The 19,001-nt window shown below is 43.2% G+C and overlaps 1 protein-coding gene across 1 annotated transcript; it reads left to right on the top strand.

Moving 5' to 3' along the window:
• Positions 1-301: 301 nt before the first annotated feature.
• Positions 302-17,330, top strand: LOC124616508 (trypsin-like). Its single transcript, XM_047144821.1, has 2 exons — positions 302-334; positions 16,920-17,330. The coding sequence occupies exons 1-2, from the start codon at positions 302-304 to the stop codon at positions 17,328-17,330; spliced, it is 444 nt and encodes a 147-aa protein (XP_047000777.1).
• Positions 17,331-19,001: the final 1,671 nt, after the last annotated feature.

The raw sequence follows: 19,001 nt of genomic DNA, 5'->3' as shown, positions 1-19,001 counted from the left end.
CGATGAGTGCATAAGACTAAGAATTAGCAACTCAAATTGCGACACAAGTAAACACAACACTTGAAACGTAGGATAATTGTCCAAGTTAATCAACGTTGCTTTCGCTGAGGGAAATACAGAACTGGCAGCGCAAATACCGACACAGGTAAAAAACACACTTGAAACGCTAGACAAATAACTGGCCGCGCAAACTGTGCCACAGGTAAACATCATACTTTAAATGCGTGACAAACAGGTAGCACTGCCAACTGTAGCATGAGAGAAAGAGTTAGCCGCGAGGAAAAATAATATTTTGTATGATATGTCTAAAGAAATTCAGATCTACGAGCTGCCAGTGAGTATACTACATGGCAGGACGAAAAAGAAAAATTAATACGGAGGGGAAGGGGTAGTACAGCGAGCAAATGCCGAAGCATTCATTGAGCGGAGTAACTCAGGTGATGCTATTTAAATAGAAGTAGGGAACTGAAGAGTGACATTCCACAATGACGAAACAGTCATAACTCTCTGGTCGTGCACTTGCATCACGCGATCGCAGTTGCACAGAGCCTTCAGTGTGATGTTATAACCCTACCACTACTATTCTAATTTAGTATGTTGTTACCTAAATAACAAAAAACCCTGTGTTGCCACGTATACTATACCCCAACAGAACAAATAGTCCTGTCACGGGAAAATCCACCTATAACCCTCTGAATAAAATTTAGTTTAGTTTCCAAATAAGGTACACTATGGAAGGGTAGTCCTGTTAATCGGAAAAACTAGTCAATAGAGTTACTGTTTTTACGGGATTTGACCGTGTTTTGTGTTTAATGGATAAATAAATCAGACTAATCACATCCTTTCCTAAGATCTTATCCCACGGTTAGATAGAAACGCAGTATGAATGATATTATATTGGAGCTAGGACAACTCAGTTCCATGTTCATACAGTGGTTTAAAACGTGTACTAAAGGTCGCCAGCCTATCCAGGCAATGAAACAGTGAAGTATTGGAAAAGCAGAAGTATGAATTTTGCCTACATTCTTGCTACTGTTTAAGTTGCTTCTTCAAATAAATAGTACCCCACGTAAACAATGATGGACTACATCCTTATACATTACGTTTTTTAAAGGGAAAAAGCCCAGTAGATAACTTCAAGGAAGCTAAAACAATTTGGCCATGGGGGACCTTTCGAAACGCATTTTCTATAATTATCAAACTAAAATACTAAAATACTTAGATACTGAAGCACACACTTTTTACACTCAACATTTCACTTCAAGGAAATCTTTTTCTTGCTGCAATTTACTTTCAAAAGCTATTATTCCTGGAAATAAATCTGTGTAGTCATTTAACAGATTCTTGTAACCTGACTACACACTGACTGAATTTTACTTAAACGAACTTTTACTATAACACTTTGCAATAATTAAGAAAACTCAAAAACAATTTAAATGGTGCCTCTTTATATTAACTTGGCACTTCATAAGTTTGTAAAACAGGATATTCGGATTAATGAAACATCAATAAAAAACCCTATGAAGGTGTAAGATTAGGGCGAAGTAACAGGGTGAACCAGTTTCTTTGAAGTTAAAGAATGATTTTTAAAACACAGTTTAAATTATGGTTCACGCTGTACAAAAGTAAAAATACAAAAAAAATTTATCTGGTGGCTGTAGGCTTCGGTGTGGCGAACAATTATCACGGTCGCACTATCCAAAGTATGGCCTGCAAGTATCTTGCTTTATGGTCTCAATTTCTCTTATTGACGTCGTTCAATCTTACATACGAGTACAGTAGCCCAACAACTCTCAGATATGCCGCAAGCCGTTTTCGGTCTCCACCCGAGGCATTTTTGTGCAAATTTGGAGGCAAAGCTTATCCTGCTCCACTGCTGCCTACAGACTGTGTGACTTACTTCCCGCCCTTGCTCTAGGTAGGGCGCCAATTCTCCCTTGCCACCTTTTCCGCTTCCCAAAGCCACTTTCGTTTAAAAAAAAAGTACACTGACTTTTACTTAACACCTACTTCTTACATTGTTCCTGAGAATGACCATTTCTTAAATAGTCAAATTTTCATCAACATGAAGAATTAATACACACAAATATTTTTAAATACAAAATGTCATTAGAAAATTATTTAACGTAATAAACAATTTGCAAAGTATTTTACATACATTACCCACATACAATGCAAAGAACTTCAAACTCCAGTATGGCACTCTTTATACCTACAGAAAAAAAGAGTACCAATATTCGAAAATTTTAAAGCAAAAAATACATATAAAAATTTAAATCAACCATAAACAAATAATGTTATAATGTGTCGTACGTCACAACATCTTCATAAACATCGTGAGCGCTAGTCACGAATGTTATGAAACGAACAATCCCCATCAGCGGTCGTATTGCAACGAATATGAGCAAGTAGGACCGAACACTGACTACAGTAAATGATATCGCAAATGCGAATAAAGGCAACCATCAGCTGCAGAGTGGAATGACGACCATGAAAATTTTTGCCGGACCGGGACTTGAATCCGTATTTCCCGCTGATCGCGAGCAGTCGCCTTACTATTTATTTATTTATTTTTTTTAATACAGAAATTAAAATTGTACAGGGCAGGTGAGTTTTGAACTCACGACCATCCAGATAACAGCTTAGTATCATAACCACTTCACCTTCTTTAATTTTTTTTACTGAGGAATATATAAGGAAAAGTTTTATTTTTCTTTTGTTTTTTCAAGAGAAAACAAAGACTCCAATTAAACTGGTTTCTCCTTCCAGCAAATAAAAATAGTCTCCTTCGTCTTGTTGGCGAAGTAGCAATCTTTTGGAACAAAAAAAAAAAAAAAAAAAAAATAAGTTTCCCAAAGCCAAAACCAAATTTCTTTTTGCTTTAAGAACAATACTATTTGGCTATCCGTGAACGATCCATCGCCAGACCCAAGCTTCCGTACACTGTCAACCACACGTCTATGACCTAGACTTATACATCCATTGTGTATATTCCCGTACAAGAAAGACGTTGTACTTGAATACACTGAATATGCTAATGAATTGGTGACGCGATTACTACTGGAAGAGAGCTTGTTAAAGAATCACCAGTTTCAGATGTTTACATCGGACGAAAGTACTTCACCATATTTGTTTTATAAGGGAATTTAGGAACGTGTTCCAAGTGCATTGAAGGAGGGACAAAGTATTCAATCACTTATTACACATACTCAGGGCGACGGAGCGTTATGGGTGACGCAAGCCATTGAAACTTGCACTACTTACGACCATACTGAAAAGGCTTTCTCGGTCAACTATTAATCGGATGCTATCAGGAACGCCTGCGTAAGCAGGTGTTCAATCCTGAAGTGTTTAGCCGCAAACAGGGCAGTTTCAGACAATTTTTGCGACGTGTATTAACAAGACACACTATTGGGACGATACTATAGCTGATGGTAGCCGCAGAACACGCTCACCACTCAACACACCACACACACACACACACACACACACACATGCACACGCACACGCACACGCACTTATATATGTTTATGTACAGTCTGTGTACTACCTGTGAAAGTAAGCAATTAGCATCACGGAAGATGATGAAGATCCGCTATTCTACCGTCTAAGACTCATCTTTCTTGTGTTATAGGCTATGTAAGTTAAGCTTTGTGTCCTTTTCATGTACATAACATTATCTGTGTTCTTAGAACTTTTTTCAGCTTAAAAGTAGGAACTGATGGTGACGAATTGTTGGATGGTAAGCGACCGAACGTCAGTCACACTCTCCGTGGCATTATTATTTAAAAGAAACTAAAGCGTCTTGATATACTTGTACCGATCACTCTTCAATAGCGTACATAGTATTCTCCGAGGAATTTTAATAAGCTGATAGGTCACCCGCGCTCTAACATGTCCGTCTACCAATTCGATCAATGCAGTGGTTGGATACACAAAATACGAAGAGGGTGCTGAGCCGTGTTCACTCCCAACAATGCGCTTTCGTGAAATTCGCTGTCTATCTGTGTTTGGTTTCCCTCCCTTGGTCCGCCTCCGTAGCGTAGCGGTAGCGTTACCCCATACCACGCAGGGGGCCCGGGTTCGATTCCCGGCAGGAAGCTGAGTGTTCTGTGTCCATCATCATTTTCATCATCATTGACCCGCATGTCGCCGAAGCAGCGTCAACTAAAAAGGACTTGCAATACGGCGGCCGAACATCCCCGAATGGGGACTCCCTGCCTACAATGCCATGCCATTTCCCTCCCTCGTTGCGGTTACGTCGTGGTTCTTCTTTCTTTTACGTGTGGCAGCAGAGATGTGTATCGATATTTGCGCCGTGTAACATGGTTTGGTGCATATAGTTTCCGGCTACAGGGTCTGGAGGCAGTCGGTCGGTTGTTGCGAAGTTATTTCCGCGTGTTGCAGTTGGCTGGGTCCGCTGGCGGTCCCTGCTCAGTGTCGGAGCGTGTGTGAAGCTGTCCGATCGCTACGAGCTTCGTGGTTCACCGAACCAGGACGTCAAAGTCGAGTAGTGGTTTCGACTACCCAAGCCACGTCCATTCATGTTGTGGTGGTTTGCTGTTGGGGAGGTTTTCCTGTGAGCAACACCGAGTGTTTCTACTGCTGAAATTTAGCCGCCATGCGGTGCAATTAACTATTTTAATTGACCACAATTTGAATGCACCAGTGGAATTTTCTGTCTTGTGGCCGTTAGTGTTCTGGTTACGTGCCCTGGACACTGGCGCAAATTCAGGCAGTGGTCTTTTGAGTGAGAACTATATTACCGTGTTTCATATTCAAGTGTACCAGAGGAATTTTCTGCCTAATGGCTGTTAGTGTTCCGGTTACCCGCCATGGCCACTAACGCAATTTCAGGCAGCGTACTTTCCTCATCTATTGTCGCTGTCCAACATGATGTGTAATGTTGACAGGTATACATACTCCATTGTGGATTACCACGTTTGTAACCTTTCCGGTTTGAGTTCTCATGTACTGACTGACTGGATGTCCCCTGGTTGGGTTACGACGGATCAAGTATAGTTGGGCTCACCACCTGTCTCGCCTAAGTGATCGGGGGTAGACCGACCTCCCTGGAGGCTTCTGAGTGCCACCGGTGTTTAATTATCTGTTGTCACCTACTTTAAATTCTAGGCTTATGGTTATTTTTTTATTTTCTTAAACAAATTTTACAAAAGTAATTTTAAATTTATCTTTCAAGCCTAAACATTGCGACCTTCTGCCTTTTAAACATTTTGGTAATATAGTTTAAATTTCTGAAACTTAACTGTGGCCTTCGGCCATTGGTACTGCACCTTGCATATGTATGTTCTATCTGTTTAGTCTTAAGGCTTTCCACGTAACCATGATACCATTTTCATTTATTTGATTTGCCTGTTTAATAGCATTTTTAAGATTTCTTGTTGTTAAACATACTGGCCTTCTGCCTTTAAAAGTCTATGGTAGTATATTCTATAATTTTGAAATTTAATTATGGCCCTCAGCCATTTGTATTGCACGTTGCATGTTTTGCTAGTTTTTTTAATTATTTTATTGCTATCTTAATTGGATTTTTATCCTGTTGAATTGTTAAGATTTCTTGTTTGGAGGCATTTAGCCGTGAAAGAGGTGCATTCGGTAAAGGTCCGGCTATGTGCCGCTTTGGTTGTAAAGGTTATTAAATTGCAATGAATGACAATTAGAAGGAGAAACTGACCTCAACCTTTGGCCCTTTCCACAACGCTATTACCTGTTCTTCCCAGCGGGTTTAGCGGGCGTAACAGGAGCCTTAGAAGTAAATATTTACTTTAAAAAAAGGAGCATTTCAGTACAGTTTCTTGTGTTCTGGGATTGCGTTACTTGTATTCGTGTATCTATGAGCGTGTAACTACAAGTCATGTGTTAAGTAGGCGCAACCTCAAGTTGTGGCACGTTTGAAGAAGAAACTATACCATTCTTGTCATATTTGACATATATTTTACCCTTCGACCTACTTGGTCCAATCCATATCCATTTTTAAGCCTGCTCTCAATGCCTGTTCCGTTGACATTCTTTCATTCTGTACACGATCTTGGACTTTCTGTGCTATTAAAGCTACATCATCAGCATAAGTCAGAGTGTTGATCCTTCTAACAAGAGGTATTTGTGTCTCCAGGCTTGTTATCTTTCTCATTGTCTCTTTCCAGAACCAGATTAAACAGAGATGGCAAGTGGCACTCTCCCAGTCGTACTTCACCTTGAATTTCTCTTACACCTTTCCAATCACTTCCACTAGTCATATTGCCTGTTCTACACTCCTGGAAATGGAAAAAAGAACACATTGACACCGGTGTGTCAGACCCACCATACTTGCTCCGGACACTGCGAGAGGGCTGTACAAGCAATGATCACACGCACGGCACAGCGGACACACCAGAAACCGCGGTGTTGGCCGTCGAATGGCGCTAGCTGCTCAGCGTTTGTGCACCGCCGCCGTCAGTGTCAGCCAGTTTGCCGTGGCATACGGAGCTCCATCGCAGTCTTTAACACTGGTAGCATGCCGCGACAGCGTGGACGTGAACCGTATGTGCAGTTGACGGACTTTGAGCGAGGGCGTATAGTGGGCATGCGGGAGGCCGGGTGGACGTACCGCCGAATTGCTCAACACGTGGGGCGTGAGGTCTCCACAGTACATCGATGTTGTCGCCAGTGGTCGGCGGAAGGTGCACGTGCCCGTCGACCTGGGACCGGACCGCAGCGACGCACGGATGTACGCCAAGACCGTAGGATCCTACGCAGTGCCGTAGGGGACCGCACCGCCACTTCCCAGCAAATTAGGGACACCACTGGTGATCGTCGAGGGGACACTGAATAGTGCACGGTACATCCAAACCGTCATCGAACCCATCGTTCTACCATTCCTAGACCGGCAAGGGAACTTGCTGTTCCAACAGGACAATGCACGTCCGCATGTATCCCGTGCCACCCAACGTGCTCTAGAAGGTGTAAGTCAACTACCCTGGCCAGCAAGATCTCCGGATCTGTCCCCCATTGAGCATGTTTGGAACTGGATGAAGCGTCGTCTCACGCGGTCTGCACGTCCAGCACGAACGCTGGTCCAACTGAGGCTCCAGGTGGAAATGGCATGGCAAGCCGTTCCACAGGACTACATCCAGCATCTCTACGATCGTCTCCATGGGAGAATAGGAGCCTGCATTGCTGCGAAAGGTGGATATACACTGTACTAGTGCCGACATTGTGCATGCTCTGTTGCCTGTGTCTATGTGCCTGTGGTTCTGTCAGTGTGATCATGTGATGTATCTGACCCCAGGAATGTGTCAATAAAGTTTCCCCTTCCTGGGACAATGAATTCACGGTGTTCTTATTTCAATTTCCAGGAGTGTATATCTGTTTGAGTTAGTTTTATTCGATTTCTGGGTGCCTGTGACCTGCCAGATCTTACCACATTACTCGCCTATTTACGCACTAGTAAGCATTATGCAAGTCCACGGAAAGACAGTGAACATCTCTGGTAAATTCCCAGCTCTTTAATGGCATTTTCTTTGCTGTATATAGCTGGTCTACGGTTCATTACCTCTTTCTCAACCCCGCTTGTCGGAATCTCAGTACCTCCTCGACGTTTGGTGTTAATGGCTTCAGTAACAACATGCTTAGGCTCTTATAAGTTGTGTATAGTAGGGTCATTCTTCTACAGTTACTGCATCTCATTGGAACTTCATTCTTTAGTGTTAGGCAGATAACGGCGGTGTGACACTAAATTGTTAAAAAACTGACATTATATTAAGATAGTACAGGAACTGGTAGTGTAAGGAATAAACAAGAAAATAATTAGTGGCAGTGTATGGTACAACACTGAACTGGCTACTAACTTATAATTACGCCAATGATACGATTATGCATTTCTAAATAAAAATGAAAGTAATACTAAATTTTAACAGGTAATGCAAATAGCTTCTAAAACAGTTAGTGAGGAGGTAAAGCAAAACTATTAACTTATTAGTTAGTTACGGCTAATTATATTCTAATTCTGTCTGAGAACACCATTCTCAGATGTCAGTACTTTTCTTTCAGCCTTTTGTGTCATTGTCCAGGTCTCCGCTACATATAGAATGACAGGTTACACTAGTGTCCTTATCTCCGTATACGTCAATAGAAGCCGGGACTTCAACAGCTTTCTGAGTGAAAACTTTGAACTATTTGCTGTCTGTATTCTTCCCTTTATTTCCTGGTCGATCTCATTCCTTTCACTGAGTATTGCCCCAGACTATTTGATTTTTATTTTATCCTTTCAAGAGCGTATCATCCACATCCAAATGTCTGTCATAGTTATGTCTGCTCACTACGAGGTATTTGGTCACATCCACATTCCTTTTGAAGCCTGCTGCCAGTGCCCCTTCCGTTAACACTCTTTCATTTTGAACCATTCTGTACTATTAAAGTAACATCATCAGCGCTGGCCAGAGTGTAGTTCCTTCTATCAACATGCTTATTAAATTTCTCATTGTTTCTTTCCCGAACCAGATTAAACAGAAGAAGAGTGTAGGAATCTCCCTATCGGACACCAATCTTGATCTTGAATTTCGATGACACCTTTCCATCTACATCTACATCTACATGCATACTCCGCGATCCACCATACGGTGCGTGGCGGAGGGTACCTCGTACCACAACTAGCATCTTCTCCACCTGTTCCACTCCCAAACAGAACGAGGGAAAAATGACTGCCTATATGCCTCAGTACGAGCCGTTATCTGTCTTGTCTTATCTTTGTTGTCTTTCCGCGAAATATAAGTTGGCGGAAGTAAAATTGTACTGCAGTCAGCCTCAAATGCTGGTTCTCTTAATTTCCTCAGTAGCGATTCACGAAAAGAACGCCTCCTTTCCTTCAGAAAGTCCCAATCGAGTTCCTGAAGCATTTCCGTAACACTCGCGTGATGATCAAATCCACCAGTAACAAATCTAGCAGCCCGCCTCTGAATTGTTTCTGTGTTCTCCCTCAATCCGACCTGAAAGGGATCCCAAACGCTCGAGCAGTACTCAAGAATAGGTCGTATTAGTGTTTCATAAGCGGTCTACTTTACAGATGGACCACATCTTCCCAAAATTCTACCACTGAACCGAAGACGACTATCTGCCTTCCCCACAACTGCCTTTACATGCTTGTCCCACTTCATATCGCTCTTTAGTGTTACGCCCAAATATTTATTCGACGTGACTGTGTCAAGCGCTATATTACTAATGAAGTATTCAAACATTACGAGATTCATTTTCCTATTCATCTGCATTAATTTACATTTATCTACATTTAGAGTTAGCTGCCATTCTTTACACTAATCACAAATCCTGTCCAAGTCATCTTGTATCCTCCTACAGTCACTCAACGATGAGACCTTCCCGTACACCACAGCATCATCAGCAAACAACCGCACATTGCTATCCACCCTATCCAAAAGATCATTTATGTAGATAGAAAACAACAGCGGACCTACCACACTTCCTCGGGGCACTCCAGATGATACCCTCACCTCCGATGAACACTCACCATCGAGGACAACGTTCTGGGTTCTATTACTTAAGAAGTCTTCGAGCCACTCACATATTTGGGAACCAATCCCATATGCTCGTATCTTAGTTAGGAGTCTGCAGTGGGGCACCGAGTCAAACGCTTTCCGGAAGTCAAGGTATACGGCATCAATCTGATACCCTTCACCCATGGTTCGCAAGATATCATGTGAAAAAAGGGCGAGTTGCGTTTCGCAGGAGCGATGCTTTCTAAAGCCGTGCTGATGCATAGACAGCAACTTCTCTGTCTCAAGGAAATTCATTATATTCGAACTGAGAATGTGTTCGAGAATCCTGCAACAAACCGATGTTAAGGATATTGGTCTGTAATTTTGAGGATCCGTCCTTCTACCATTCTTATATACAGGCGTGACCTGCGCTTTTTTCCAGTCGCTCGGGACTTCACGTTGGGCAAGAGATTCGCGATAAATGCAAGCTAAGTAAGGAGCCAATGCAGTAGAGTACTCTCTGTTAAACCGAATTGGAATCCCATTAGGACCTGGCGATTTATTTATTTTCAACCCATTCAGCTGCTTCACAACTTCAGGGATGTCTATCACTATGTCCTCCATACGGGAATCTGTACGAGACTCAGACGGCGGTATGTTTGTACGATCCTCCTGCGTGAAAGATTTCTCAAATGCTAAATTTCCACTTCCTGTCATTGAACTGTTGTGTCTTGCATATTTACTTGTGTAAGTTTTATATGTTTTCTGGGTGCCTGTGCCATTTCCAGTTCTTGCCATATTGCTAGCCTCTTCATACTAACCTACACTTTTTGCAAGTCCACAAAAGGACAATGAACATCTGTGCGAAATTCCCAGTCCTTTAATGGCATTTGCCTTAATGTATGTAGTTGCTCTACGGTTCATACTCCCTAACAAAATCTTTATTACCGGAATGTCAGCACCTCCTCGATGTACGGTGTTAACGGCTTCAGTAACAAAACACTCAGAATGTTATAAGATGTTTATCGTAAGGTAACTCCGCTGCAGTTGCTGCATCTCATTCGGTCACCTGTCTTTAGTGTTTGGCAGATGACAATGGTGTAACACTAAACTGTTAACAAAGTAACGTTGAGCTGGAGTAGTACAGACCGTAAGTAACAAACAAGAAAGGAATTGGTAATACGGTAAGCTAGAACACTTAACTGGTTAGTGACTTATTATAACACCAATGATATGACAGTGAATCGCTAAATAAAAATGGAATTAATACTGAATTACTACCGTAACAGAAAAGGTAAATAACAACACGAAAAACATTCAGTGATAACGTAAAATAAAAGAATTAATATATTAGTTACTTATGGATAACTACGTCCTACAATAACAACCAAACACATAGATAGACTTAACAGCTGCAAGACCATTTCCAGCTGATACCTGCGGAGAGGGATATTATACAACACGAAGATAGCACATATTCTGTTTCAGATATCCACAGGGCGCCTTGTCGAAACTGGGACAAACTGCAGCAAACGATCGCTGACGGAACAGGGGGCAAAGCTGTGGATACGGACACAAGACCAGAAATGGATGGTGTCTCTGATACAGGGTGTATACTAATTCGTCATGTATGTAAAATACAACGCAGAGCTCGACATGTTGTAATGAGACCACTGTCAGACAAATTGTTCGGCAGTGGTTCACACGGGTCTTTAAGCACTCTGAAACACGACACAGCGCTCACGGGCATACACATTCAAATGTGGCAGCATGCAACGGAACAGAGATACTGGCGGCATTTATATGTGTAAGTGTGTATGCAGGTCCAGGATGGTTTCCACATACACGAATTTTTTCTGGTCATCAACAGGTGTAAACCACAAGATCCAGCGACCCGTCGACTTAGGAACGACATTACCATTTGTAACGCCAAAGGCGCTTCGTCGAAAAGAGGAGACTTACTCACCTCTGGGAAGTGCACGTAAGCCATGCCTTTGAGGCTTTGTGGAAGATACCATGTAGCGGACAGCAATAATCGCTGCTAAGACACCGAGGCTGAAGCGGTGCTCATCGTTCACGGCTACCACGGTGATTCGCCGTAGACTAACGTTAGGTTGCCTCACGTACATGGATGACAGACTTCGAGCACCATGGCCTCCTGCGCGACAACCAGCTTCAAAACTGTCGCCACATGGGGAAGTCCGTGTGTGTTTTAAGGCTTTGAGCCTTGTCTAACAGATAGTGGCAGTTGTCGAGGAAAGAGTTCCATATCCTTGTCTGGCTTAACCCATTCTGCTGGTCAACATACCTAGTGCTGATAAAGAGATCAAATTCTCAAAGGCCTATGTTCGTACTGGGTGCGCTAGCTTTCTTGGTAACTCATTTTCTGATACGAGCCCATCTCACTCAAACGAACAAGTACTGTTGATAACAATTTATGATGCAGTGCTATCGGCGGAAAAACTTTCCCCGGTCCAAGAGTGCAGCCGACCGCCAATTGTCATTTGCCTGTCAACATGCGTTACTCATCTCAGCCAGATCCTGCTTGGTGGATGGAGCCACCGTCTCTCAGCGGTGTACTAATACGACACACGCCCACACAAGTGTGAGTCGACCACAGTAGTCGAAATGAGCGTCTGTCGTCATTGGCCGGAAGGCCCCTTGCGGGGCTGGTCCGGCCGCCTTGGTGCTGATTTTATTACGTTCGACGCCATATTGGGCGACCTGCGCGACGGATGGGGATGAAACGGTGATGAATACAGCACAACACCCAGTCCCTGAGCGGAGAAAATCTCCGACTCAGCCGGGAATCGAACTCGGGCCCGTAGGACGGCAATCCATCACTCTGACCAATCAGCTATCGGGTCGGACACCACATCAGTGAAGTGGATGGCCCCAAGATCCGATGTGTCTGATCACCGCTGTCACGCACAACTGAGTGTGGTGCTAAAACACTAACACACGTAGATCTTGCACTCTAGCCTGGTCTGCCGCCTTGCGTGATTTCAACCACTGAAACTTACAGTAAGGTGAAAATAGTCCTTGGGATACTTTCTAATATCGTGTCGGTGTAGGGTATTGTAGGAGCTCAGCTTGGCATGGACTTAACATGTCGCTGGAAGACCACTGCAGAATTATTGAGCACCGCTGCGTCTGCAGTCGTTCATAACTGCGAAAGTATTACCGGTGCACGATTTTGTCCACGAACTGACCTTTCGATTATGTCCCATAAATATTCATTGTGATTCACGTCGGTCTATCTGCTTGGCCATACAATCCCCCCGAACTATTCAAAAAGTTTCTCAAACAATCGCATTGATTCTTCCTCACTAGTCTCTTAAATTTCAACCTACTCTGCATGACTATTGAATTGAGTTCTCATTCCGTATCTGCCCCTGGTATGGCTTACAGTTCAGTGCCTGATTTCGGAATCTCTGCCTGATCATGATGTAATCTAACTGAAATCTTCTCGTACATTCCGATCTTTTTCAAGAATACTTCCTTCTCCCGTGACTCTTTATCAGAGTATTCGCTGTTACTGCCTGACATTTTCTACGGCGCGGCGACGTAGTATACTGTCACCCATAAAATATCCATCGTCGTTTGGGAACATGAAGTCCATGAATGGCCGAAAGTGGTGTCTAAGTAATTCAACTGGACCAGATGACCCAGTCCCATCCACGTAAACATAGCCCACCACCAACTGGCACATTGCCTTATTTGCAACTTGGGTCCATTTCTACGTTGGCTCTGCGCCACACTAGAATCCCACCATCAGCTTTTACCAACTGAAATCTGGACTCATCTGAACAGACCTCTGTTTTCCAGTCAGCTAGCGTCCAAGCAATGTGATCACGAGACCAGGAGGGTCACTTCAGGTGGCGTCGTCTGCTGCCATAGCCCATTAAATCTAATTTTCCGCTCAATGTCCTGACGCACACGTTCGTCGTACGTTTAACATAGATTTCTATGTTGATTTCACGCAGTGTTGTTTGAATATTAGCACTGACACTCCGCGTAAACACCGCTGCACTTGGTCTTTAAGTGAAAGCCGTCGACACTGCGTTGTCCATGGTGAGAGGTAATGCCTGAAATGTGGTACTCTCGGCCCACTCTTGAGACTGTTGATCTCAATATATTCAATTCCCTGACGATTTTCGAAATGGAAGGTTTCATGCGTCTGGTTCGAACCACCATGTCGTGTTCAAAGCCTGTTAATTGTTATCCTGTGGCCATAATCTCGCCGAAAAATTTATCGCATCAATCCCCTGAGTACATACCACATCTCTCCAACACACCCCCATCTATACCTCGTGTACGGTATACTACCGCATTCTGTGTACGTATATATCGTTATCTCGCGACTTTTGTCACCTCAGTATAGGTTATGCTTTGGTAAATTCTAACACAAACCAAATGAAAAGTTTGCAGTCTACCAGCAATCATGTAAGATACTACATAGGCCAATATGGAAACAGAAAATACCTTACATATGGTAACATTTACTCCCTTATACCTGTACTGGTAGTAATCAACATCAGAAATCAGTTCGATACTTTGTCAGTTTGTTTTATAAGTGATTCTTAATACTGTCACCAATTAATGGTAACCTCGGTGTTGTGCCGCTTGGCGATCCATTCTAGCTGTGAAGAGAATCTCTAGCGCCATGCGACAGCGCCACTTGCAAGCGGTTGCCGTGAAGGGTGCCCGGAGCGGACGGCGCGGGCACTTTGTTCTGAGACTACAAACGTGAAGATACCGGCCATGCTTGTAAAATGCCGACAGTGGTCAGCTAACGTAGCTATGTCAAACGTGCTGTGCTAGTAGTGGTCCGATACATGGCCACGTTTTCTGCACGACACTATTGGGTTCCATTCATACAGAAATCCGTATTAGCGCTCAGCACTGTACAAATTGTGATAAATTACCTTAGAGCATTAATCGAACTTGATTGAAATTGCAAGATGGGAAAAATCTGTTGTGAAATGCTACACGCCATTGCAAGGAATTTCAAATACAAGCCACAAGTTTCTTTTGCAGACAGTTTTGAACTTTCATTTCCAAACTCATGTGGCTGGATAAAATTAGAAAAATTGTCCAGAGCTCACAGGCGGAGCCTGAACTAGTAACCTATGTCCTCAGTTATTTACTCGATGTGTTCCATCTCTCTCTTCCTGTACAGTTTTTGAACTCTACAGCTCCCTCTAGCAACTTGGAAGTTTTTCTTGTGTTGTCTTACCATACATTCTACCATTCTAACCCATCTTCTTCTCATTGTTTACCATACATTCCTTTCCTCGCCGATTCTTTCCGTAACCTCCTGATAGCATGCCGTATCAGAGAATATAATTTTGAACATTCTTCTGTTCACATTTTAAATACATCGATTCTCAACTGTTTCACTTTTCTCACATTTCATGTTTCGATACCGTACAATATTACGCTATAAACTTATATTTTCAGAAATTTCCTCCTCGAATTAAGGTGTATGTTTGATACTAGTAGATTTCCCTTGTCTACGAAAGCCCTTTTCACTGGTGCTAGTCAGCTTTTTTTTGTCCGTCTTGCTCCGTCATGCGTTATTTGGCTGGTTAGGATCCAGAATTCCTTAACTTCATGTACCTCGTTATCACCAGTCGTGATGCTAAGCTCCTCGCTGTTCTCATTTCTACTTCTTCTCATTATTTCGTCTTTCTTCAAAAATGGTTCAAATGGCTCTGAGCACTATGGCACTTAACATCTGAGGGGATCAGTCCCCTAGAACTCAGAACTACTTAAACCTAACTAACCTAAGGACATCACACACATCCATGCCCGAGGCAGGATTCGAACCTGTGACCGTAGCAGTCACGCGGTTCCGGACTGAAGTGTCTATAACCGCACGGCCACCGCGGCCGGCCGTCTTTCTTCGATTCAATCTCAATCCATAATTCTGTTCTCATTAGACTGTTCATTCAGCAGATCCTGCAGTTCTTCTTCTCTTTCACTGAGGATAGCGATGTCACCAGTGAATATTTTCTTTGTTTTCCTTTCACCCCGAATTTTGATTCCACTCTTAAACCTTCTCCTTATTTCCGTCATTGCTCTTTCGGTTGCATAGATTAAGCAGTAGCTGTGAAAGATTACATGTAGCTCTTATATCCTTTTTAATCTGGATACATCGTTCTTGGTCTTCCACTCTTGTAATTCCCTCTTGGCCCTCGTACATATTGTACACTATCCGTCTTTCCTACTGCTTACCGCCATTTTTCTAAGAATTTCGAATATCTTGCACCATTTGACATTGTCGAAGCTTTTCCCAGGTCAACAAATGCTATGAACGTGTCTCGATTTTTTAGCCGTTGTTTCATTCTCAACCGCAAAGTCAGAACTCCCTCTCCCGTGACTATAACTAAGGCCAAACTGATCGTCATCTAACACTTCCTCAATTTTCTTTTTCATTCTCCCGTGTATTAAACTCTGAGAAACTCGGTTGCATGAGCCGTTATGCTGATTATGCTTCTGATTTTTGAACAGAATATTCGCTATAACTAACTGAAATTTTTGGCTGAACTCAAGTAGTTCTTCATGTCTATCATTCGTACTACGAATCTCACGTTCTCCTTCCCCTACAGTAGCACTTAAATCCCCAATGACTATTAGATGGAATAATTACGGGATAAAGTTGAGAGGTCAGTTCCTACACAACATCCTGCACCGGCAACTCTTTCGTTATTATGGACGGCTAGAGAAGCAGCGTGGCTCAATTTATTTGCTTTTTTCTGCAGTGGACTGCCAACAACTTGTTGAGCTTGTGCCACGTAACGCTGCCGCAGTACGCTGGGCAAAAGATGATCGGCACGGTGTTAGTAGGTATCCTGTAACTTTTGTCACTGCAGCGTAATTTTATATTTATTTTACTACATTTTAGTTATTTTATGATCCAAGTTGCGGATTCTAGAAACCACTTCATCAAAAAATAATGAGAGGAACGACTGGAGATGATCTTGTCACTCAGTCATGAGTGTCCTCAACTGTGGTGGTTTTGCGAAGGGGCAGGTGGTAGGGTGCGAGGTGCCGCAGCTGTGGGGGCCCTAGCCCCCTTCTGCTGGACTCACTGAAGCTCTTCTCACCTATACTTTGAAGGTTAATTCGACATTGTCAGGCATCCAAGGGAGATATGTAGATATACAGTACATGGCGAAAATGTAGCCCACAATCTATCCTCATTTCTCTCAACCATGAAATTATTTGCCGTGGGATAAATCATTCATCAATAAGTGTGGCTAGTTCCAGTTTTTTTATTCATTAGTACTTCCATATTGAGTGTTCTCAAAATTTCATTAATAGCTCTTTGTATATTTATATTTGATTGCTTAACTGGGTCAGTGCATCGCCCGATTTTCTTCAGACACATAATCAGAAATTGACGAATTGCTTTTTACGTTGCAGGCAAAACCTATTTTCCCTATCGGTGACAACATACAGATTGTGAATCTGCCAGCCGATGGCTACGATCCACCTGGCGACCTCGCAGTCACCATCACCGGCTGGGGCGCCACAGCCTCCACGGGACAGGAGGCGTCGACCACACTAATGAAGGTGGACATCGCCGTCATCGACCGAGCCAGCTGCGTGGCCACATTCGGCGTCACCGACCGAATGATCTGCGCCGGCGAGGCCGGCAACAGCACCTGCTACGGCGACTTTGGTGGGCCGCTCGTTAGTGGCAGCACTCAGGTCGGCATTAGCTCGTGGGCAAACGAAGAATGCGAGTCCGATGGTGCCGTCTACACTAACGTCGGCTATCTCCGTTGGTTTATCGATGGTGCCATGGCAATGGAATATCCTAAGGAAAACTGATCAAGTTCTCTCATTCTTTCTGCAATCATGTAAAACAAATTGTAGCTTAATCAGTGGTCATACACTCACAGACGTTCTTAAAATTCCAGTTCCTTCTAGCAAATTTGACGTCATGGTCAGTGTCATACGTAAGTATCATCAAATAACTGGTATCAACCGTTACTTGGCATACATTTTCTTTTCGTTCGATGTTTTCTAGGAGGATGTGGCAGGTACATCACAGTGGTGATTGGACATACGACTAAACAATCATGTCATAATAATAACTTCTAACATGTGTGAAAAGTGGTACCTAACTTTTCGATACTGGACTCCGAGTGAGCAACTAGACACACTCTGCGTTCCAATAGTTTTGGTTAAGTTAGAGTATCCTATAGTGTGATTAACGTCTCGTTATTTCTACAGATGCTTCTATTAGAACGGGTAGGTATCTACATGATGTGCACCGTAAAGACCACTTCAGTGGATTTGTATGGTCGTTGCTCATATAATGTCAGCTTTCTTCAGCCATGGAATCAGTTTTGCCACTGTGTTCACATCGCCACAACGTAGGCACTGTGACTCGCATGAAGCCCTAATAACTCTCCTTCAACGATTAAAATGACTCACATTTCCAGGCTCCGACCGGAGTGTATTGATATTGGTTTCGTCTTGGTCATTTAAAAAAAATACGATTTTTCGTTACGATAGGCATTTTATTTTCTTGTCTTGGAACATGGTCATTGGTATGAAAATTACAGATTGTTTACAATTCTGTTTTACACACTCGATAGCTGTTATTTCAGTAGGCTTCAATTGCTTACGGCTCATCCTCTTTTGTTTATCATTTATGTGTTCTATGAGCACTACTGGCCATTAAAATTGCTACACCACGAAGATGACGTGCTACAGACGCGAAATTTAATCGACAGGAAGAAGATGCTGTAATATGCAAATGATTAGATTATCAGAGCATTCACACAATGTTGGCGCTGGTGGCGACACCTACAACGTGCTGACATGAGGAAAGTTTCCAACCGATTTCTCATACACAAACAGCAGTTGACCGGCGTTGCTTGGTGGAACGTTGTTGTGATGCCTCGTGTAATGGGGAGATATGCGTACCCACGTTTTCGACTTTGATAAAGGTCGGATTGTAGCTTATCGCGATTGCGGTTTATCGTATCGCGACATTGCTGCTCGCGTTGGTCGAGATCCAATGACTGTTAGCAGAATATGGAATCGGTGGGTTCAGGAGGGTAATACGGATCGCCGTGCTGGATTCCAACGGCCTCTTATCACTAGCAGTCGAGATGACAGGCATCTTATCCGCATGGCTGTAACGGATCGTGCAGCCCCGTCTCGATCATTGAGTCAACAGATGGGGACGTTTGCAAGACAACAACCATCTGCACGAACAGTTCGACGACGTTTGCAGCACCATGTACTGTCAGCTCGTAGACCATGGCTACGGTTACCCTTGACGCTGCATCACAGACAGGAGCGCCTACGATGGTGTACTCAATGACGAACGTGGGTGCGTGAATGGCAAAACGTCAGTATTTCGTATGAATCCAGGTTCTGTTTACAGCATCATGATGGTGGCATCCGAGTTTGGCGACAGCACTGTGAACGCACATTGCAAGCGTGTATTGGTCATCGCCATACTGGCGTATCACCCAGCGTGATGGT

Source organism: Schistocerca americana, chromosome 5 (assembly GCF_021461395.2).
Source record: "Schistocerca americana isolate TAMUIC-IGC-003095 chromosome 5, iqSchAmer2.1, whole genome shotgun sequence".
NCBI lineage: Eukaryota > Metazoa > Arthropoda > Insecta > Orthoptera > Acrididae > Schistocerca > Schistocerca americana.
The sequence above is the reverse complement of the archived record's forward strand: the minus strand, read 5'-3'. Positions and strand labels throughout refer to the sequence as shown.